Source organism: Leptonychotes weddellii, chromosome 9, assembly GCF_054177405.1.
Source record: "Leptonychotes weddellii isolate Sample4059 chromosome 9, ASM5417740v2, whole genome shotgun sequence".
NCBI lineage: Eukaryota > Metazoa > Chordata > Mammalia > Carnivora > Phocidae > Leptonychotes > Leptonychotes weddellii.
The window spans coordinates 112,323,064-112,346,563 of NC_138377.1; the positions used below are offsets into that span (position 1 = coordinate 112,323,064).

Consider the following 23,500-nt stretch of genomic DNA (forward strand, 5'->3'; position numbering starts at 1 on the left):
GCTGCTTTAACTTTCCAGCTACTTTCTTAATCCTAAATCTGATCTCTGACACCTTTAACTGGTAATTTTTCAGCTTTTCCCACCAGTGGTTTCTGTAGTTTTGGGGGTTGAGTTATACCCCATGGTCAGTAAACTGCAAACTCATAGGTTTTACCTAGTCCAGTTGCAATTTTCTTTTCTTTTTTTTTAAGTAGGCTCCATGCCCAGTGTGGAGCCCACCGCCAGGCTTCAACTCACGACCATGAGATCAACACCTGGGCTGAGATCAAGAGCTGGACGTTTAACCAACAGAACCACATAGGTGCTCTTTCCAGTTGCAATTTCCTGAAATTAAATTTTCGTCTACCTAGTGGTGTCTTTAAATGATTTCTTACATTTATTTCTTAAGTAGTTATTATATGTGGGATTTGCGTGACAATTTCCTTCCACCACCATTATCTGATGGGGATCCTGTTCAGATATGGATCATAGAATTTTATTCCTTTCCTTCTCATCTTTTTCTATAATCAGAGAGAGGGATATATCTTGATGAATTAAGAAATGGTTAATATAGCAGGGCGCCTGGGTGGCTCAGTCGTTAGGTGTCTGCCTTCAGCTTGGGTCACGATCCTGGGGTCCTGGGGTTGAGTCCTGTGTGGGGCTCCCTGCTCGGTGGGGGACTTGCTTCTCCCTCTCCCTCTGCTGCCGCCCCTGCTTGTGCCCTCTCTCTCCGTCAAATAAATAAATAAAACCTAAAAAAAAAAGAAAAATAATGGTTGATATAGCAGCATATAAGTATGTTAAACAAAACGATTTAGTTAGTGAATAGATATATTTTATTATGTCTTATTATTTGCACACATGATTTACGAAAAATCACAGCGAATACATGTGGTTTAATGGACTACAATAGGAGGAGTTTGTAGTTCACAAGTTCAGAACAGTTAACGTTTCTTCAGTCTCAGCTCTGTCCTCTGTGCTTGTCAGGGCATTATGCGGTGTTTTTGTGTTGATGCTAAGGATATGGGCATAGCACATGGCATGCTTCTCAACTTCGCAGCATTACAATTTTTCCTTTTGATTCAGAATATCTGTTAATTTAGCTTAAGCTGGGCTGCAGTGTATAATTTCATTCTGAGAGGAAAAGCAAATGTGCAGATTCACTGCATAAATTGGATCACAGGGGCCAGGGGTCACCTATTTAAGAGTATACATTGTTTCTAAGAGCTTTCTTGGCACATACTTTAAAGTATTTTAAAAATTTATTAGACAGTAAAATTGACCTTATTTTTTTTTGGCTTTACAGTTCTGTGAATTTTGACCTATGTATAGATTCATATAACTACAACCATAATTAAAATACAGAGTAAAAGCCACCATCCCCAAAACCTCCTTCATGTTATCTCTAGTCATTCCGTACCCCCTAGTTGCCACCTGAAACCCCTGGCAACCATTGATTTGTTCTCCGTCACTATTGTTTTGTCTTTTCTAGAGTGTTATGTAATGGAATCAAATAGTTTGTAACCCTTTGAGACTGACCCTTTTCTTCTTCTTCTTTTTTTCTTAAGATTTTATTTATTTTAGATAGAGATAGCATGAGCAGAGGGGAGGAGGAGAGGAACAGGGAAAGAATCTCAAGCGGACTCCGAGCTGAATGTGGAGCCTGACCTGGGGCTTGATCCCAGGACTCTGAGATCATGACCTGAGCTGAAATCCAGACCCGGCCACTCCAACAACTGAGCCACCCAGGCGCCCCAAGAGACTGACTCTTTTCACTCGGCATAATGCTATTCATCCAAGTCAATGTGTAGATCAGTAGTTTGTGCCTCTTTATTGCTGAGGAGCACATTCAGTTTGAAACAAGTGGGCGCCTTTGTATAGGCTGAATGAGATCTTTTCAGGTAGACCTGTCTTTGGGAATATTTTCTTAATAGGCTGGTTTGCATTTCTCCCTTCATTTGACTGTTCAGTAATTGTCTTTTATAGGAAATAGTGACACTTCAGCCATTTAACTATTTTATGTTGAAATTCTCCCTAGGTAATCAAAACTAATGAGGTTTTACTTTAACTTTTGTTCTCAAACCACTAGTCCACAAGACTGTTAGCTTTCAAGGGAAGAAAATCCTGGACCGGTAAGGGGCTAGTTGGCCAATTTGAGGCAGACCTAAGAAGTGTTTTGCTTTTGTATAAAAATCTAAAAAGAACAGCTTTATATTTCAGATGTCTGAAAACTCCAACACTAATGCAAATCATAAAAACAGGAGTGGCACTTAAAAGTATTAAATTAGGTGATTTGCAATCCAGACAAGCATGTGACCTTCGAGATGGCAGTGATGTTTCGAAGTGACCTCAGCTGCCCTGCTCATCGCAGTGGGGGGGGGGGTGAGGGTCTTCTGCTCTCCCCTCCCCCAGATGTCCAATGCCACAGGTACCTCCTGCTGGGTTGTCTCATCGGGCAGGCCCCCCCCAGGCCCTCTTCTGGACTTCAGCAGAAACATAAGTAACGAAGGTGGCATGAGTGGGGAGTGCGGTGTTGGATCAGGTACCGACTGCTGCCCAATGAGAAAGGGGTTGCTGTTGGTGAGGAATGGAGGTCCCCTTGAAGATGGGGTATTGGAGGGTGCAGGGAGAAATGCACGGGATGCAGCCTGGCTTCGTCTGCTGGGATGTGCACCAGCAGCTGCTGCATTCTCAGCCTTGCAAACCTGCTAACTTTGCCCACTTATATCTCCTGCTTCCTCATAAGCTTGACTTTAGTTTGCTACGATGCCCACCTGGCCTCTCCCTGTGCCTGCCTTAAAGAGCCAAGATCTATTGTGGTCCTCGTTTCACTTCATTTAAAGTCTCTCGGAAGAATCAGATTGGCCCAGCTGGCCTGTGGATTGGTTTTCTTGTGCATCATGGGTCCACCTTTAGCTTGACTGTGGATGGGGGGGCTGGCTTTCATGGTTCAGATATGGCCACCTGGCCTTCGTTTTTAGCTGGGGTGGGGCCATGTTAAAGGACCGTGGGCTAGATAGACAGCCCATAATAATCCATGGAAGAATCCTGTTTATAAAGTCTCAGTCTGGCCTGGAATACTTGCAGTCACCACCACCAGGCAGCCCTTCACTGCTGCACAGTGGACAATGTGTAATAGACGGAGTGCTCAGCAGGCAGTTCATGCTGCTCACATATTATTGACTACAGGAGTTCTCAGGTTCCATCCAAGACCTGCTGCATCAGAAACCCTGGCGGTAGACTGGGCCCCTTCGATCTGTCTTAACAAGCCCTCCAGGTGACTCCCAAGGACTGAAGTTGGAGAAACACTCACCCAAGGCATGCATTCTCAGTGGGGAAGCATTGCCCCCAACAATCAAACCTTTTTTTTGGGAAGCAAAAGAATCATGGATAATACAATGGTCTGTGGCTCTCCAAACCTAAACCCTACCCCACAAAGTGTTATTCCTTAGTATTTAGTTGGGGGGGGAGGGTGGCGATTAGGAAGAAATGGCTCCTTAGGTTGGTGATAATGAGAAAACATTTGGGCAACACCACTTGAGAGTGTATACTTAAAAGAGAAACTGCGAGGGGCACCTGGGTGGCTCAGTCAGTGAAACGTCTGCCTTCGGCTCAGGTCATGATCCCAGGGTCCTGGGATCGAGTCCCGCACTGGGCTCTCTGCTCAGCGGGGAGCCTGCTTCTCCCTGTGCCCCTCCCCCTGCTCTTGCTTTCTCTCTCTCTCTCTCAAATAAATAAATAAGTAAAATCTTAAAAAAAAAAAAAAAGGAACCGCTAGCTGAAGCATATACTCAGCTTCTCCTGAGGGGACGCACAGCTGTCTCCCACAATGGTTGGACATGTGTATACTGTCATCTGCAAAAGGCGAAGAGTGTTTGGTGCTCCACATCTTTATCAACATTGGTATTGTCCAGCTTTTTTTGTGGTTGCTGATCCCGTGGCTACGAAATATTTTATTTTAGAGCCTATTTTCTGATCATTGCTAGTCGGATAGAAATGCCATCCATCTCTTACATGTTGATCTTATGTCTGTTAACCTTGCTAGACTTTCCTCTTAGTTCTATAATTTGTTGGTAGTTTTCTTTGGCTTTTATAATTTTCCTTTGCTCTAGGCCACGTGGACTAGATTATGTGCAGGGTCCAGCACAGAGTTGAACTGGAGCAGTTCTTGCTCCTGTAATCCAAAAAGGAGGTGAATTACTGATACAGATTTTATTTATTTATTATTTATTTATTTATTTGACAGAGAGAGACACAGCGAAAGAGGGAACACAAGCAGGGGGAGTGGGAGAGGGAGAAGCAGACTCCCCGCCGAGCAGGGAGCCCGATGCGGGACTCGATCCAGGGACTCCAGGATCATGACCTGAGCCGAAGGCAGTCGCTTAACCAACTGAGCCACCCAGGCGCCCCTGGATGCAGTTTTTAATATGCATTCACTTTTACGAGATATATATATATATATATATATACACATATATACATATTTATTTTAAAGATTTTATTCATTTATTTGAGAGAGAGAGAGAGAGAGCACACAAGCTGTGTGTTGGGGGGAAGGCAGAGGGAGAGGGAGAAGCAGACTCCTGGCTGAGGAGGGAGCCCGACGCGGGGCTCAATCCCAGGATCCTGGGACCATGACCTGAGCCGAAGGCAGACGCTTAACGACTGAGTCACCCAGGTGCCCCCAGATTTTCTTCTATTTAACAACCTGAGATAAAGTCAAGTTGGCCAAAGTTATTTAAGCAGATAAACTCTTTTCCCCAATATTTTAGAGATAAATCAAATTTCATGGCACCTTATAAATAAATTCCTCTTTTTTTTTAATTCCTCTTGTAATAGTAAAATGAAACTTTTAGAAGAAAAATGATATAATTAATGCTTATCTCTAAATGTGTCTTGTTTGGGGGTGGTTCAGGTTAATGCATTGTTTTCAATTGTTCTCGAGAAAAGGCAAGTATTACAAATAGGTGTTATAAACGCTTAGTCCTCCCTGTAAAAGTGATGTTTTTCTGGAGCGGGCACTGGCAACTATGGCCTGGAGGTCAAATTCTGCTCATTGCCTATTTTTGTAAATAGAGTTTTATTGGAATATAGCCATGCCCATTCGTATTGTCCACAGCTGATTTTGTCCACAACTGCAGAGATGAGTGCTTGCTCCTAAAGCCTAAAGTATTTTCTGTCTGGAATTTACAGAAAAAGTTTGCTGGTGCCTAGTCCGGCAGATACAATTTAAATGTCTCATACTTTAAAAAATAAAATGATTTTATGCAGATAGGTGTTAGCAGCGCTCCCTGGTGGGAAGAATTCAGGAACATCCAGATCATTTACTGGTGTCTTCAGTAGATGCTCAGCTGCCCCAGGTTCCAAGGAAGTCTGGCTCTGACCTTGTGCAGTGGGTTCCCAGGGAGTCTGGCTCTGACCCGGTTCCAAGGGATATCTGGCTCTGACCTTGTACAGTGGGTTCACCACCCACAGGTAGTATGACTGTAACAAAAGGAGAGTGCTAATGGCTGGCAAAAGTTAACACTTTTAGCTAGTTCTCTGTTGGGTTTCCATGGGTTAGGAGTATCCCAAATATCTTTATAGTCTGAACTTAATCTCTTGGACTGGCAACTGTTGCCTGAATTTGGATTTTTAGAGCAGTTATTCTTAAAATGTGTCAGAGCCAAGCGTCTCCAACCACCACGGACAGCATATTGTCTTTGGGATTAGCAGAGCGAACCTGGACAGGTGCTTCCTAGCACCCACAAATGCTACTTTGCAAAAGGAAACGCACCAAGAGCCAGGCTGCGTTTGGCCAGGCACTTGGCTATTTTGTGCCTTGGGTCCTCCCATCATAACTTCCCTGGGGCCCAGGTCTTAGTTCTCAAAAACAGCCGGCGGTGGGAATACACCCACCCACAGTCATAGACTGTTGTCTCGCCACCTGCCTGTTTTATCTTCCTCCTGACAAATCTCTCTCTTTGAAGCAGATTCCGTTTCTTCTATTACTTTCTGGCCGCCTGTTGCTATAATTTCCTCCATGGCGCACCATCTGCGAATGCTGTCTTAGGTATTCCAAGAATTCCCTCAATGAATTTGTGAAGTAACCCTCCTTGTCTTTTTCTGTGTTTTGTTGGGGTGCCTATTTTTAATGGACAGCCTGTTGGCACCACGTTGCCTCCTCTTTGGTAGGCTTTGTTTTCTTCTCTCAGAGGTTCTGTCTTCAGGTCCTCCCAGGCTGTTGAAGGCAAAGCCTTCATTATGTGCAGTCTTAGTTCATGCCCCTTGGTCATGGTTTCCTCAAAGATACCTTATTGATTCTGCATCTCCTCGAAAACAGCCAGGGTGGTGAGCAGAGAAACCAGCCCCTTACCGTGATCTAGATTAACTTTGTGCACCCTCTTGAATTCAGTTTGTTAATATCGGTTTAAATTTTTTTGACTTATGCTTAAGAATTACTGTTGTTTAGCTATTTTTCTGATCCTTGGCTGTTTTTTCCTTTGTCCTTAAAAGGTTAGACTCATAGACTAAGTTGGAGAATATTCTCCCTTTTTCTGTTCTCTGGAAGACTTTCCTTGGAAGTTTGGTAGAACTTATATCTAAAGCCACCTGGCCTGATGTGTTCAGTGTGGGAGAGGTTTAAACTACTGAGTTCATGTTTTGATGCTCATAGGAGCATCATTAGTCTTTCTGTTTTTTTTATGAGTCAGTTTTGGTGGTTTGTATTGTCCTAGGAATTTGTCCTTTTCATCTGTTTTTAAGTTTATTGGCTTAGAGATATTTATTATATTCTTTTACCTTTGAAATTTCTGCCACATCTGTAGCCATATCTTTATTTTAATTCCTAATGTGCTTTATGTATGGTATATTCATTCTTACTTTAGCAACTCTTAAAATTTTAAAAAATCCTTTATATTGTATTTTTGTGTTCTGTTTTATTAATTTCTATCCTCCTTGTCTCCTTCCCTTTATTATTATTATTTTTTAAAGATTTTATTTATTTATTTGACAGACAGAGAGACAGCGAGAGAGGGAACACAAGCAGGGGGAGTGGGAGAGGGAGAAGCAGGCTTCCCGCCGAGCAGGGAGCCCGATGCGGGGCTCGATCCCAGGACCCTGGGATCATGACCTGAGCTGAAGGCAGACGCTTAACGACTAAGCCACCCAGGCGCCCCTCCTTCCCTTTATTTTCTTTGGGTCTCTCTTCTGTTCTTTTTCAGTCTTTTAAATTCTGATGCTTGGCTTGTTAATTTTCAGTTTTTCTTGTTTTTTTCCTATCAGCATTTATGGTAAAAATGATCTCATCCTGCTGCCCATTTAGCCAGTTCACCGTGGTGTCACCTCATGGGTTGAACATTCTGACTGGTTTGTGCTTTACCATAGTTTTGTTTGTTTTATTTTGTTTTATCCCCACCACTGACTATGAATTGTAGTCTCCATGGATCTGTTCCCATGACCTTTCTTTCCATGATCAATTATCCTCAGGTAAAAGACCTTTCTGGATATTTAAATTTGCCTGAGAGACAGCATCTTTGTTCCGATTTTGAACAGTGCCCATCTGGAATATGCTTTAATCTCCTAAGTGTTTTAGGTACAGAAAACCTGTGTAATCACTGAAAGTAATTTTAGACACGAAGCAGCCAGAAAGAAGAAGAAAGGGCACCAAGAGGCCAGGAGGTCTTGGTTCTTTTTTTTTTTTAAGATTTTATTTATTTGTTTGAAAGAGAGAGCATGAGAGAGAGAGAGCACAAGCAGAGGGGAGGGGAAGAGGGAGAAGCAGAGTCCCTGCTGAGTGAGGAGCCCGATGCTGGCCTCGATCCCAGGACCCTGGGATCATGATCTGAGCCTAAGGCAGATGCTTAACCGACTGAGCCACCCAGGCACCCGAGGTCTTGGTTCTTGGCTCAGTTCTGCCACCAGCTACTTTGGTGCTGTGGGCTGGTCTGAGTTTGCTCGGCATCAACAGGCTCTCTATGAGCTGATGAGAGGCAGTTGGGCAGGTGTTACTGATAGAAGGGAGCCAAGCCCTTTGTTGTCTGTGTGTTTTGTTTTGTTTGTTTATTTTTACTTTTCTTGACCCTGTCACCTGCCATGTCTGTAAAATGGGTAGAATGAATGAGATCATTGCTGGGGTTCTTCCCAACCATCCCATGCTATATGATATGATTTCCTTAGGCTTGATGTGCTGATGATGAGAGTCTATTGACATGCAACCAGCTCATTGCCTCTGCCCCTGTTCATAATCACATAATATTCTTATTACAGCTAATTAGTATCCTTATTAAAACAAACAAACAAAAAAGCCAATTCTTTGGGTTTTGGGAATTGATTTTAAAGATTATATATATATATATTTTTTTTTTTTGAGAGAGAGAGAGCAGGAGTGGGGGGGAGGGACAGAGGGAGAGGGAGAAGCAGACTCCCCGCTGAGCAGGGAGCCCTATTGATCCCAGGATCCTGGGATCATGACCTGAGCTGAAGGCAAACGCTTACCCCGTTGAGCCACCCAGGTGCCCCAGAAATTGATTTTAGAAGATAAATTTTATTTGACCAACCTGATGGTATGATTAGCTGTTAGAAAGGGCTGGTGGGATGCTTTTGTTTCTTCTGCCTCTCTCCCTCCCCCAGCTTTTTATTTTGAAATAATTTTAGATTTACAGAAGAGTTGCAAAGATAGTTCAGAGTTCTTGTTATACCCTTCACCTACCTCCCCCTACTGGTAATACATGACCATGGTATGGGGATCAAACCTAAGAAATTAACATTGTTAATTTTTTAGCAATGTCCTTTATCTCTTATAGGGTTTGATCCAGGATACGACCTTGCATGTAGTTTTCAGATCGTCCTAGTTCCCTGGTCTGATCTGTGACCATTTCTTTGTTCTCCTTGTCTTTCATGACTTGGACACTTTTGAAGAGTACTGGTCAGGAGATTTGTGAAATGTCTCTTAATTTAGGTCTGTCTGATATTTTCACATGATTAGAGTGGGATATGGGTTTGGGGGAAAGTGAAGTGTCCTTGTAATCACATGCTTCCATCACACGTGAAGGTACATGATGCCAACATTACTATTGGCAATGCTCACCCTGATCACTCAAGGGGGTGTCTGGTAGGTTTCTCTACTGTAAAGTTACTATTTTTCCTCTTTTACACATGATTGTATCTTTTTCATATAATTTCAATGTAATAATTTTATTGTTATTATTTATTTAAAGATTTTATTTATTTGAAAAAGAGAGAACATGTGAGCAGAGAGGGGCAAAGGGGGAGGGAGAGGGAGAAAGAATCTGAAACAGACTCCACACTGAGTGGGGAGCCAGATGTGGGGCTCAATCTCATGACTGTGAGATCATGACCTGAGCTGAAACCAAGAGTCAGATGCTTAACCCACTGAGCCACCCAGGCGCCCCAATACAATAATTTTAATACAATTCATTGAATCTTTTAAAAATCAATTTTGTTGAGGTATAATTTTACACTCCATAAAATTTGCCGATGGTAAGGGATTTCTAAAAAATTTAGAGTTTTGGATATTTCCATCACCCCAAAAAGTTGCCTGTTTGCTGCCAATCTCTGTTTCCACCCCAGTTCTAGGCAACCCCCAGTCTGCTCTCTGTCTTTATCAATTTGCCTTTCCGGGGTATTTCATCTAAATGGAATGATACAATATGTGGTGTTTTCTGTCTGGCTTATTTTACTTAATGTTTTTGAGGTTCATCCAAATTGTAGCAAATACTAGCTTCCTAGGAATAGAATTGGTGGGTCATCTGATAAGCACATGTTTAACTTTAAGAAACTGTCAAATTATTTGACAAAGTAGCTTTACCATTACATATTCCCATCAGCGGATGGGACGGTTTCAATTTCTCCACATCTTGTCAACATTTATTACTGCTTGTCATCTTGACTATAGCCATTTTTTAGTAGGTCAAAAGTAGCATTGCATTGTGGTTTTAATTTTCATTTTCCTAGTGGTTAATGATGTTGAGTGTCTTTTCACTGATTATTAACCGTTTGTATGTCTTCTCTGAAAAAGTGTTCAGATCATCTGTCTATTTTTAATTGGTTGTTTTCTTTTTATTGTATTGTTAGAGTTCTTTATATAGTCTGGATATGTCCTTTATCAGAAATGTGATTTGTAAATATTTTCTGCAGTCTAACTTTGAAGTACAAAAGTTAACTTTAATGAAGTCAGATTTGTCAATTGATTGTGCTTCTGGTATTGAATTTAAGAACTCTCTGACTAACCCAAGGTTGTGAAGATTTTCCTCTATGTTTTCTTCTGAAAGCTTTATAGTTTTAACTTCTATTTATGCCTAGATCCATCTTGAATTACGGTTCTCAACTCCTTTTGATAAGTATTAAGGAGCACAACTGATGAATTATATGAGTATGTTTACTTTTGTAAAAACCACCAAGCTGTCATCCAGAGTTGCTGTATCATTTTGCATTTCCCCCAACAATGAATGAGAGTTCCTATTGCTCCACATCCTCACCAGCATTTGGTGTTGACAGTTCTGGAATTTGGTCACTCTATTAGGTGTGCAGTGATATCTTGTTGGTTTAATTGGCATTTATCTGATGACATAATGTGGAGCATCTTTTGATACGCTCATCTGTTGTACGTATACATCTTTGATGAGGTCTCTATTAAAATCTCTGGTCTACTTTTTACTTTTTAATCAAGTTGTTTGTTTTCTTACAATTGATTTTTTAAAGTTCTTTGTATATTTCAGATAACAGTTCTTTATCAGACAAATGTGTCTTTTGCAAATATTTTTTCCCAGTTCATGCCTTGCCTTTTCATTCTTTTGACATGGTCTTTCACAGAGCAGCAAATTTTAATTTTAATGAAATTCAGCTTGTCAGTTTTTTCTTTCATGGATCATGCCTTTGTTGTTGTATGTAAAAAATTTATCGCTAAACCCAAGGTCATCTAGATATTCTCTTGTGTTCTTTTCTTTTCTTTTTTTAAGATTTTATTTATTTATTTGACAGAGAGAGACACAGAGAGAGAGTGAACACAAGCAGGGAGAGTGGGAGAGGGAGAAGCAGGCTTCCCCTGGAGCAGGGAGCCTGATGCGGGGCTCGATCCCAGGACCCTGGGATCATGACCTGAGCCGAAGGCAGACACGCCCAACGACTGAGCCACCCAGGTGCCCCTCTCTTGTGTTATTTTCTAGGAGTTTTGTAGTTTTGCGTTTTATATGTATGTCTGTGATTCATTTTAAGGCAAATTTTTTGAAGGGTTTAAGGTCTGTGTCTAGATTATTATTATTATTTTTTCATGTGGATATCCAGTTGTCCAGTATCACTTACTGGGACTGTCCTTTCTCCATTGACTTTACTTTGCTCGTTTGTCAAAGATCAGTTGACTATATTTGTGTGGGTCTAATTCTGGGCTTTCTGTTCTGTTCCAGCTTCTTCCCTTAAAAAAAAAATTTTTTTTTTGATTTATCAATATCCAGTCATCCCACCACCATTTGTTGAAAAGACTGTCTTTTCCTCATTTGAAAAGGGCACCTTTGTTGAAGTTCAAAGTGTAAGAGTTTATTTCTGGACTCATTTCTGTTCCACTGATGTATGTGCCTATCCTTGCACCAGTATCCCACTGGCTTGCCTGCCTTGATTTTATAAGAAACCTTGAAATTGGGTAGTGTAAAACTTCCAACTTTACTCTTCTTTTTCAGAACTGGGTTGCTTATTGTAGAGACTTTGCATTTCATGTCAATATTAGTATCAGCTTGTCAGTGTCCACAAAAATGCCTGCTGGTGGGGCGCCTGGGTGGCTCAGTTGATTGTGTCTGACTCTTGATTTCAGCTCAGGTCATGATCTCAGGGTCATGAGATCGAGCCCCGTGTTGGGCTCTATGCTGGGTGTGGAGCCTGCTTAAGATTCCCTCTCTCCCTCTCCCTCTGTCCCTTTCCCTCCCTCCCCACCCCCTGCCCTCCCTCTCACTCTCTCTTAAAAAAAGAAAATGCCTGCTAAGATTTTGATAGGCATTGAACTTACAGACCAGTTTGGGAAGAATTGCCATCTTAACAGTATTGAGTCATCCAATCCATGAACATGGAATGTCTCCATTTATTTAGATTTTCTTTAATTTCCCTTGACAATGTTTGCTAGTTTTTCAGTATTCAAGATTTGAGCTTCTTTTGTTTAAATATATTCCTAAATACCGACTCTTTTTTAAGGCTATCATGAATGGAATTGTATTTTTATTTAACATTAAACCTTTTCAGCTTTGGAAGACTTTATCATTTGGGGAATGTTGTTCTCATTGTCTGTAGAAGTTGGAAGTTATCGAATTCCAATCCAAGTTTGTACTATCATTTCAAGAACAATGAAGGTGAAATTCAAATACTCTACAATCACCATCTCAAGTGAATTTGGTGGTATTGATCACTGGCCACAGATTATTTATTTCATTCATTTTCCCACAAAACCAACCATTCAGCTCACCATCCTTTTGATTGACAGTTTCCATGGGTTTTAGCCCATCCAGTAGGTGGCTCTGCTTTTTGGGGATGGCTCGATGTTTGCTGGGACCACAAGGGTGCCCAGGCCATGTTTCTTTCATGGTGACAGGCTAGTCCAGATTTGTTCTTGGGGTGAGTGGCAGGGATATGAGAGAGAACAGATGGGCACTGGACCCTATGTGGCCAGACCCCATCTCTTGATGGCAGGTGCTTCAGAACCACATGTAAAGGGATGTGGATACAGGAGGGGTAATAACTGTGGCCATTTTTGCAGTTATTATGGTAGCATGTGTCTCTGCAACTCAGTCTGGCCGATTAGAATTGGAGTCAGTTTTTTGTTTGGGAGATTACCCACCTTCTGAATCTTGGTGGGGATGAATACCTCTTTTTCCAATAGGAGCTGAATATGCTACATACTTCTTCTCCTGGACTCTAGTGCATCTAGGACACAGGCCCCTATGCAGCTTGGAAGAGAGAAAGATGATGTGGTAGGCTCCAGGTAGCACCGATTTTCTGGTTAGGGTGATGACAGAGGCAACTGGCTGCAACACTAAGCTCCCATTGCAGAAACAGCAACTGTGCTGGTATTGGTGCTGGTTGCAGTGAAGTTCAGTTCAGGGTAGAAAAGTGGGAAAGGGGGCGCCTGGGTGGCTCAGTGGTTAAGCGTCTGCCTTCGGCTCAGGTCATGGTCCCAGGGTCCTGGGATCGAGCCCCGCATCAGGCTCTCTGCTCCGCGGGAAGCCTGCTTCTCCCTCTCCCACTCCCCCTGCTTGTTTCCTCTCTCGCCGTGTCTCTCTGTCAAATAAATAAATAAAATCTTTAAAAAAAAAAAAAGAAAAAAAGAAAAGTGGGAAGGGTGCCAACTGTCACCTCCCCTGCTCTGCTATAGCAAGGTCATTGATATTGTAGGGGAAACAGGACTTAGTCTATTCGGGGTAAATGTACTTTGCCTTAATAGGACAGGATGACCCCTTGTTAGAGTTACCAAAACAAGTCCATGCCCTAGAGATGTATTGGGTGGATCTCCCAGCCCGTACAGCCTGGGTTCATGGAGAACTTCGATGTCGCCCAGATGCTTCTCATTGGCTTCAAGTGTCTCTGTGAACTGTGCGCGGTGAGGGCAGCATCTCAGGGTCTTGGGTGCATGAATGGTCCATTCACCTGGGTTTGCTTTTCATTTCAGTGCAGTAGTCTGGTGGCTGTCCTCCCAGTGATCAATCACATGTGGGCTGACCCGCCAGCTGGGGAGAACTGGTGGTTTGGGAGGCTCTGCTGTCTTGTCAGGTTGTTTCGTCAGTGATGTGAGCCCTTCTTCCAGGTGGTACCAATGACCCGGCTGTGCGGGCATTCCGCAGGGTTCTGGCAGCTTGGTGCAAGTCTGGGGCCAGTGCATGTCACTTCCTCTCCCTGCAGGCAGCCTGTGTGGTGATGGCACAGGTGTGTGCTACCTGCTGCCTGTCTTCGACACCGTGTTTGTCAGGAGGACGTACCGTCGCCAAGGCCTGGGCATGGCCATGCTGCAGGACTTCTGTGAGACATTTCGAGAGGACGAGGCTCTGGGCGTCAGTTGGCCAATTTCTCCTGCCATGTACCAAGGTAAACCCACCTTGTATCAGGAGGAAGAGTTGGGGTAATGGTGATGGATAACACATGTGCATTCTAGGTGACTGTGAGGAGGGAGGTTCCTTGGCACTCTCGGAATGTGGGTCTTCTTTTCCTCCTGAGAAATCTCCCATTGCTTCCGCACAGATGAGGCTTTATGCTGTATCACAGGCGGCGAGCCCTTCCCAGCCTGAGAAATAATTGGATTTAGAGCTAATAAAAAAGAAGTCACAGGGGCGCCTGGGTGGCTCAGTCGTTAAGCGTCTGCCTTCGGCTCGGGTCATGATCCCAGGGTCCTGGGATCGAGCCCCGCATTGTGCTCTCTGCTCAGCCGGAAGCTTGCTTCTCCCTCTCCCACTCCCCCTGCTTGTGTTCCCTCTCTGGCTATCTCTCTTTCTGTGACAATTAAATAAATAAAATCTTAAAAAAAAAAAAAAAAGAAGTCACACAACCTCAGAGAGAAGTAGAATCCAGAGAAGTGAGTCTGTGCTGCCAATTGCTGCTGGGCGCTCAGAGGGCCTTTGCTCCTTTACTTGAAGCTTAGAGCCCATGACTTCGTCCTTTCCACTAGAAGCTGCAAGCGATCCTTAGGAGCTTCAGCTGGGAGGGCAGCTGGAGTGCAAAGGCAAGCTCTAACGGCACTGAGCCCCCAAGCACCTCTGTAGCTCCTACTGCAGAAGACAGTCCCCTCTTCCATTCTTGACCCACTGAGTCCCTGTATTGGTCAGAGTTCTCCAGAGAACAGAACCAATAGGATGTAGATATATAGAGAGAAGAGATTTAATATGAGGAACTGACTCACATGGTGTGGAGACTGAGACTCTCAGGATCTGCAGTTGTTAGCAAGCTGGAGACTCAGGAGAGCCGATGGTGTCTTAACAGTCCAAATGCCCACAGGCGCCAGACCCAAGAAAAGCCAACAAAAAGTTTTTGGTTCAAATCCAAAGGCAGTAAAAGATCGATGTCCCAGCTCAACAGGCAGGAGGAGTTCCCTCTTACTTGTGGGAGGGTCAGCTTTTTTGTTCCATAATCAGGCCTTCAACTGATTGGATGAGGCCCACCCACATGCAGGAAGGCAATCTGCTTTACACAGTCTACTGATTCAAATGCTGATCTCATCCAAAACACCTTCACAGACACACCCAGAATAATGTTAGACCAAATATCTGGGTACCCTTGGCTCAGTCAGGTTGGCACTTAAAGTGAACTGTCACAGTCCCTTTCCATATTCTGGAAGAGAAATCTTTATATATATTTGTCAGAGGAAATGAAAAAAGCTCTGATATTAAACATCACATTCCAAGTCAGTAAGGAGGGCAGATTCTGGTGGGTATTTCCCCAGGGTCCCTTTGTGCCCCCCCCCACCCACGAAGCCCACCCACCCCACATTGGGTTCTGTTTCACTTCTTGTGATACAGATGTTTTTGGACCCTTAGTATTGAGTTTCCAGTGCCATTATCATATGGGGAGAACAGATAAGAGAGAGAAGGTAGGAAAGGTAAGGAAATTTCTGTTGCTCTGAAGTCCTAAGAAAAGCAGGTGAAACATATTTTCAAGTAGGTTTAGTCATTTCTTTGTATTTCCAAAGTCTTGGTCTATAATTAAACTCTGAAGATCCTTGAATTTCTGCAAAGAGCATTCCAGGCTTACTGCACTGTGTTGCTCACTTTGAGGTGTTGGAAAGTTCCAGAACCTAGGCAGCTGGTTCTCTGTCCACATGCCTGTCCTGTTCCTCTCATTTTTTTTTTAAGATTTTATTTACTTATTTGAGTGAGAGAGAGAGAGAGAGAGAACACAAACAGGGGGAGTGGCAGAGGGAGAGGGAAAAGCAGACTCCCTGCTGAGCAGGGAGCCAGATGTGGGGATCCATCCCAGGACCCTGGGATCATGACCCGAGCTGAAGGCAGATGCTTACCTGACGGAGCCACCCAGGTGCCCCCCCCCCCCTTATTTTTGCTTCGGCTCTGAGACCTTTGTTTGAGTGCATTGGTCTCCCAGGGCAGCCACCTCAGGTTTCCCAGGGAAATAGCAGCCTCCAAGGGTGGGGGGCTGCTCCAGGGCCAGCTCTGCTGAGACCCTTGCAGTGTTCTGTGGATCCCTATTCTCCCTCCTCTTTCTCTGCCCTGCAGAGAAAGAAGATATGAAGGTGCTGATTCTGAAGCATGCTACTTGTCTTAGGGGTTTCAGCTACCTAGCCGAGGATGCTGGGGCCTCAGGCTTTTATATCACCCCTGGCTGTATCTGGGCATGTAGGTGAATAGGTAGAGTGTGGAGAAAGAAGCTTCTGGAGGCTCAAGCCTGGGTCCAGGTGCACTGACTGCACCCTTCACTGACTGGCTTTTATTGAGTACCTTTGAATGGACAACAGGGACTCCTGTCCACAGCCCCATTCTTTAGAGCCCCCTTGTAGCTGTGACTCTCTCCATGGCGTCAGGAGTCTGTGGGCCCAAAAGGATATTCCTCCTGGGTCCAGGCCACTCCTAAGACAGCTCAAGGTACTAGGACTCCAGGATTCCTGCCAGTAGTGCTGAGGGCTGGAGTAGACTCCATCCCTGGATCTGTGCATCTAAGGGTGGACCATGCCACCAGTTTGCATGTCTTTAGACCCCAGGGACAGCCACTGGTGGGACGTGGATGGAGTGTGGGCATGGTGTCCACATTTGTATGCACAGGCCCCTTGTGGTGTATGTGTGTGGGGCTGGGGTAGGAGGAGAAGCAGGTGGGCAGCCTGCTGGGGGCCGGCTCTCTTGGTATTGCCACATTCTGGTGCAAAACTCCAAGGAGTCCAAGAAATTCTAAATTTGAAACTGGCTTTCCCTGTTGTTATGAAGTTATATTTGTCAAGATAGGAGAGCAGAACATTCTATCTAGCACTCTGCTAGCTTGGCTTACACTTTCTGAATACTTAGTGTCATGCTCTGGAGGTTTCCATCTGTGCTGTTGCCCTGGGCCGGGAAATATTAGGAGAGGGCCTGATGGTGTCCCCATGGGCACCTGCAGGACCAGGAGCAGCTTCCCATTTGGCTGGATTTGGGGCACTGCCGTGTGAAAAATGCTCACCCTGTGAACGTGGACATAGAAGTCTATAAGCCTTGAGATGACTCTGGAATCAAGGCATCTGCAGAGGATGTGCTGGAAGGTTCTGTGGGAGAGGAGAGCTGGGGAGGCTCAGGGGGAGGAAGGACAGTGCCTGAGGAGAGGACAGTGTGGGGTGATGTTATGGCCTTAATTGGGTCCCCTCGAGTCTTATGTTGAAGCTTCAGTCCCCCACGTGACTGTGTGTGGAGGTGGGGCCATTAAAGAGGTGATTAAGTGAGGTCATATGAGTGGGGCTCTGATCCAGTAGACTGGTAAGAAGAGGTTCTTATTTATAAGAGGGGCCGGGACACAGAGGTATAGAGGGAAGACCCCGTGAAGGTACGGCGACAAGGCGGCCCTCAGCGAGCCTCTGCCTACATCCGGAGGTGGGACTCCCTTCCCTGAGACAGCGAGTCTGTTGTTGAAGCCCCCCATTGTGTGGCGTTCTGTTATGGCGGCCCCAAGCTAAGATGGGGGTAGGTGAAAGTGGGAGCACCAAGTGGCAGGTGAGAAGGTGAAACGGTGGTTTGTGCGGAACAGGATCAGAGCGGTGAGCCAGGGTGGGGTGGGCGGGGCCTCACCAGGAACCGGAAGTGCCTTGAGAGGCAGAAGGGGGCGGGCCTTCCTGGCTCACAGTGCGCATCCTCAGTCTGCAGGAAGTTCCTGTTGGCCCACCCGGAGGAGCGGGGTCGCCTGTGGGAGGTGGAGCCCCCAGGAGCCTGGGGCCAGCGAGGCAGCATCTGGCTGAAGGTTCAACTGCAGCAGTCAAGACCTCCAGACTGTGAGTCGCAGTGAGCGCCGTGCCCTTTGAAGCCCGGGTTAATGCGTGCTGATGGAGTCAGGCCGGTACAGGTGTTATGTTTAATGTTGCAAGAACCGAGGGGGGAGGGAGACCGGAGTGGGGGCTTCTTGTCCTTGGCCCACCGTCCTTTCCTGAACGAACCACACCTTCTAAACCTTGCGCTAGATCTCCCCCAGTTTAGCTAAATCAGAAGCTCCCAGGGACGGAGGGGCTCCTCGTTTATAATTAGAAGGATCTCTGAAACCTAGATGAATGTGTGCACCTGGTTAACAATTGGAAAGCCACACAAGGGTTTACTCTGAAGAGCCAGCCTTCCATGCCCCCTCCGGCCACCCTTGTGGGAGATGACACGCATCCGTAAATGGTAGCGTTTCATAGGTAGCATTCTGCAAAGGAGTACCTTGTCCTTCCTGTCCTTTTTACTGGCAGCATAGTATGCTGCTGGGTGGAGATGTTGTTTATTTGGGCAGCCCCGGTTACAGACAGACACTGTCCTCAGTTTGGGGTGTTAGAGCTCCTTGGTGAGTTTGCTGGCGGGGTGTTGATGGAGGGGGTTTTCGAGCAATGAGAACAGGTGGAGGGTCCCAAAGGGAGGCAGCGGCTGGGAAGACCAGACATACTGGTGTCTGGTTCTCCAAGTTACTTTTTAACAGTGTGTCTTCCACCTCTCCCACGTTGAGCATGGATTGCACACTGCTGGTGGTTCTTAGCTCAGTGCTCAAGGTGAGGGTCCCTGGAGGCAGGGCCGAATCCGTGCAAAGCCCGTGAGGCTGCAGGTGCGGTGTATGGGTGGGAGGTGCAGGAGGTTCTAAGAGTTTTAAGTTCACTGGCCAAAGTGAAAGCCCTGGCTTTTCTTCCCTGCTGGGAAAGGAAGCTCTGGTCAGCATCAAATGCAACATACCAGGCTGCAGGTAGCTCATTAGGGGGCAGTGGGTAACTGATTTACCTTAGGTCGTGACAGGGAAGAGCGCCTTGGAGTTTATTGATGATAACAGTGATAGGTTTTGCTTTTATGGTGCCTTTCAGCTAGAAGACTTAATGGATCTTTACAGATATTAATGGGGTGACCAGGCACCTGAGAAGGAGGCCATGGCAGGGCTGTGACTACGATCCTAATGAGGTGGTTAAATGACTTGCCCTGTGGCATCCACAGTTAGAAATGAAGGGGGAGCTGGCCCGGATCCCCATGCACTAAGGTGAACAGCCGTGCGGGTTTAGGTTTATCCAGGAGCTTTACAAATGAGCCTGCAGCTCCCACGTGGACAAGGCCTTTGTGTCTTGGATGTTGCAGTTCCTTGGCTGGGAATGAAAAAAAAAAAAAAGTTTGTGAATCCGAATGTGGAAATAATGTGGAAATTGCACAGGCCAGAGGGGGGTAAAGAAGGGGAGGGCGTTTTCTCATAATTGGGGAGATTGCTGTCCTCCGAAGAGAATTCCGCTGGGGGTTATTTCAAGAGCTGAGAGTTGGTGTGGTCTGGTCACAGGAAACTGAGCTGGAAGTCAGATGCCAGACCTGTCACTTTAACTCACTCTGTGAGATTTGCCAACTCTCTCTTTAAAGCAGCAAATGAGGGAACTTTCACAGAGAATGTTCCAGAAGCATGCTTGGAGTCCTTTGAAGGAAGAAGGGTCATCATTATAATTATGATATAATTAGATTACTAAAACTATGTAATTAAAAAAAATCTAAATTATGATCTTTTCACTCCCTGTGTAAATCATGGCTAGTTCCCAGTTTTCACCCACAACTTCTGTCTCCCCTGGGGCCAGCAGTCAGGATTTTAATTCACTCAGGAAGGTTTTCAGCCAGCCAGCTTCATCTTGTAACAATTTTGTCAGCACTGACATTTCAGGTTTTTTCCGGGTTGGTGAGTGGGGGCTGCAAATGCAATCACAGATTAGCCCAGATGCTCTGCAGTTTCTCAGTTTCTGGTCTGTCTGCCTTCTTGGAAATCTGCAAGTGTTAGCCCATTAGGTTTTCCCACAGGTCACCAAACAGTGCAGGTTCTGGAATCTTCTCTTGCCTTGGAAATCTCACACAGCCATTTAATTTAATTTTAGTTTTTAATCAGTTATTCTTAGAGTTGCTTTCTTGAATTGTTCTGTTTTTCAAGTTCTATCTTTTGTTCCTTTATTTCTGACTGTTATTTTGGAGGTTTCCTACAATTTCATGTGCTGTAGAAATAGAACTGTAAGCAAGAAGCCCAGTGGAGCCAATTGCTTTTTTTTTTTTTTTATTTTTTATTTTTTATTTTTGGAGCCAATTGCTTTTTACGTTCTAAGTAAGGCATGGACATTTTACATTGTTCCAAAGGGAAATTAGCTTGTGCTCCTTTCAAATGTTTCAAAATCTGTTTTTGAAGCTGCGGCCTTTATGGACTAGGTCTTTTAAAGTTTGCATGGATCTTGCCTATTGATAACATCTGTGGCTTTTAATGGCCCTGAAAATATTTACAGGGTTTTCAGAACTTTTGAGAGAAGGAGTTTGTGGGAAATTTTTTTCTTCCTACACTCAGTTACATATGAAGCCTTTGAAACTTGACCAATAGGATCATAATATTATCTGGTGTGACTTCTCAGCTTGCACATGCCTTGTTTCTTTACTGGAGGAGGTGAAATTGAATGCTCCAACAGTTGAAAAGTTCCTTTACAAAAATATGGCTGGAGACAGGAAGTAATTGCACACAGCTTTAAAAATTAATTTTTTCATTCTTTAGGTTATAGTTTTATCTTCTTTCCAGGTGAATTTTTAATAGTTTCAATCATCGTCCATAGGGCAAATAATTTTCTTCTATTTACATTTAATTTTTAATGCTAGAGTGTACATGAAAAGATGTGAAATATTTGAGCTGGGGAGGCGGGGTCATTTTTCTAAAAGTCTGAATCCTAGTAAACTGCAACTCTAACTTTGTCTCAGCTTGTTCTGGTGAGTTGGACATTATATAGTGCAGTAGTAATAGCAATTTTATGGTGGTGAGCTATGGTGGGAAGTGCTGAGAGCAGAACCACTCTACTGGATGGATTTTTCCTAATGCTGCTCTTTGAAAGGTTGTGTGGTTCCCTCTAGTGGCCATTTTCGTCTATTGTGTCCTGTATGGTAACTCGTGGATGGTAACTTACTTTGACCTACCTGTGTGGTTGCTTTCTCAGATTCTTATCCTGAATCTTCCAAACTAGAGCATTCATTTTTAAAGATTATTGGACCTTTATTGGTTAGGAATAAAATACAAGTAAACATTTGGTAGTTTCTAGCATGTTTTAGTCCATGCCACATAAAAACACAGTTTCACACATCAGGGTAGAAAATAATGGATTGTTTACTTCATTCTCTCATTCATTCATTCATTTATTCATTCGTTCATGTATTTTCTCATTCATTCAATAAATTTCTGTGATGGAGGATCTACCAATGCCAGACCACTGGCAGAAGTGATAAGGATACAGTGGTGAATAAGGCTGACTGAGTCTCTGAACTCATTTATGAGCTTACATTTTTGCAAAGAGAAGTACGTGGGCAACCATTACTGCATGATATAGAAACTCCAAGAAAGCACTAAAGTATGCTGGTATTTTTAAATACTTATGATTCAGTTTTGCCAAACCAAAGTTGGCTAATTCATAAAGTTTGTAAATAAACTTTATAATTTATCTATATAGGTAACAACTAAATAATATGTTCTTTTTTGAAAAGTGTTTCTTTTTTAAATTTTTTTATTTTTTAAAGATTTTTATTTATCCATTTGAGAGAGAGAATGAGACAGAGAGCATGGGAGGGGGAGGGTCAGAGGGAGAAGCAGACTCCCCGCCTAGCAGGGAGCCCGATGTGGGACTTGATCCCGGGCCTCCAGGATCATGACCCGAGCTGAAGGCAGTCGCCCAACCAACTGAGCCACCCAGGTGCCCCCCCCCCTTTTTTTTAAAGTAGGTTCCTTGGGGCGCCTGGGTAGCTCAGTCGTTAAGCGTCTGCCTTCGGCTCAGGTCGTGATCCCAGGGTCCTGGGATCGAGCCCTGCATCAGGCTCCCTGCTCAGCGGGAAACCTGCTTCTCCCTCTCTAACTGCCCTTGCTTGTGTTCCTTCTCTCGTTGTGTCTCTGTCAAATAAAATCTTTCAAAAAAAATAAATAAAGTAGGTCCCACACCCAGCGTGGAGCCCAGTGCGGGGCTTGAACTCATGACCCTGAGATCAAGTCCTGAGCTGAGATCAAGAGTTGGATTCTTAACTGACTGAGCCACCCAGGTGCCCTGAAAAATGTGTTTCATTTGCATTTTCAGCTCAAATGGGAAACTGAATATTTTTTTCCTAAAGGATCTGAATGCCCTCTCAACACACACATACCTCCACGTAGAGATTATGGGGTGTAGGAATCCCACACAGTGGGATAAGAAAGTCATCCCTTTCCAAGTTGGGACTGATTTGGTAAAAGGGGGTGGGGGGCTAAATTAGAAAGTGTGATTATGGGCTCTCTTATGAGTAAAAATTCTAGTGAGCAAAGAGAAGGGCCTAGGAATAAATAGCACTGGAAACTGACTCCATTTAATGTCTGAATAATTGGAAGAAAAGATCATAGCCCAGCTCAGAAATGTTTGACTAGAGCCATCACCTCCCGTCTCCCCAAACCTGACAGGTTTCCCTGTCCTCTGGAGAGTACCATAGCAGGCGTCATAGTGTAAGTCGGGAGGATGGAATTGGGTCATGGTGATCAGTGCTTTTGGAGAGGTCCCCAGTGTATTAGTCTTTTGATTGTCCATTCCCCCGGAGCCACCCCCATTTGTTTATCTTGCTCTCTTGCTTGGGGAGGGCAGCTCACCCAGGAAATGCCAAGGAGGATGTGAGCAGTCAAGGGCGGACGTCTCCAGATGATGGACCCAGACAGTCTGAAGAAGGCAAGAAGGTACGGTGGTGAATATGTCATTCTAGGATTGGGTCTTGTTTTCTTAGCAATTATGTTGTGCTTGTTTAGGGGAGCTCTGAACCTGCAAGGCATCTTCCTAATCACCTTGGCTTTGGGCTTCTCCATGGCAGTGGGTCGTTCATTCATACTCGGAGTCTCCGTCCTGCGGTATGAGGAGAGGCCTTCGTAATTAGACCTTTCTGAGGACCTATTTATTCTTGCTCCTTTTCTCTAAGCTTGACAAGCTCTAATGAAGCCAGAACTAGACAGAGCATGTGGGAATCAGCTGGAACCTGGCACTGTTAAGGAAATACTGAAAAATCTGAATTGCACATTCTGCCATGGACCGGCATCTTTCAAGCAGAGCAAATGTGCGGACAAATTTCTTTCTTTCCTCCTCCGCCCCTCGAGCCCCGATGCTAGAAAATGGAATATGGCATTAGGTTATTGTAGAACCCAGGGTGATGGGAGAAGAGAACTGGGGACAAGGATGGCTGCTAAGTATTTCTTCGTAGCCCATTATCTGTTGTTCAGTGTTTTTTTTTTTTTTCTTTTTTTTATTCTTATGTTAATCCCCATACATTACATCATTAGTTTTAGATGAAGTGTTCCATGATTCATTGTTTGTGCATAACACCCAGTGCTCCATGCAAAATGTGCCCTCCTCAATACCCACCACCAGGCG

At 44.4% G+C, this 23,500-nt stretch overlaps 1 protein-coding gene across 4 annotated transcripts in view; it reads left to right on the top strand.

Moving 5' to 3' along the window:
* FAM169B (Protein) overlaps positions 1–23,500 on the top strand; it is a 256,991-nt gene that overhangs the window by 54,511 nt on the left and 178,980 nt on the right. For 2 of the 4 annotated variants that reach the window (XM_081831587.1, XM_081831588.1), the window contains exons 6-8: positions 13,855–14,037; positions 17,771–17,902; positions 22,727–22,815. In XM_081831587.1, the coding sequence (XP_081687713.1) occupies positions 13,855–14,037; positions 17,771–17,902; positions 22,727–22,815 (404 nt within the window). The remainder of the gene's footprint in view (positions 1–13,854; positions 14,038–17,770; positions 17,903–22,726; positions 22,816–23,500) is intronic. The other 2 variants (XM_081831589.1, XM_081831590.1) reach the window with 1 other exon arrangement.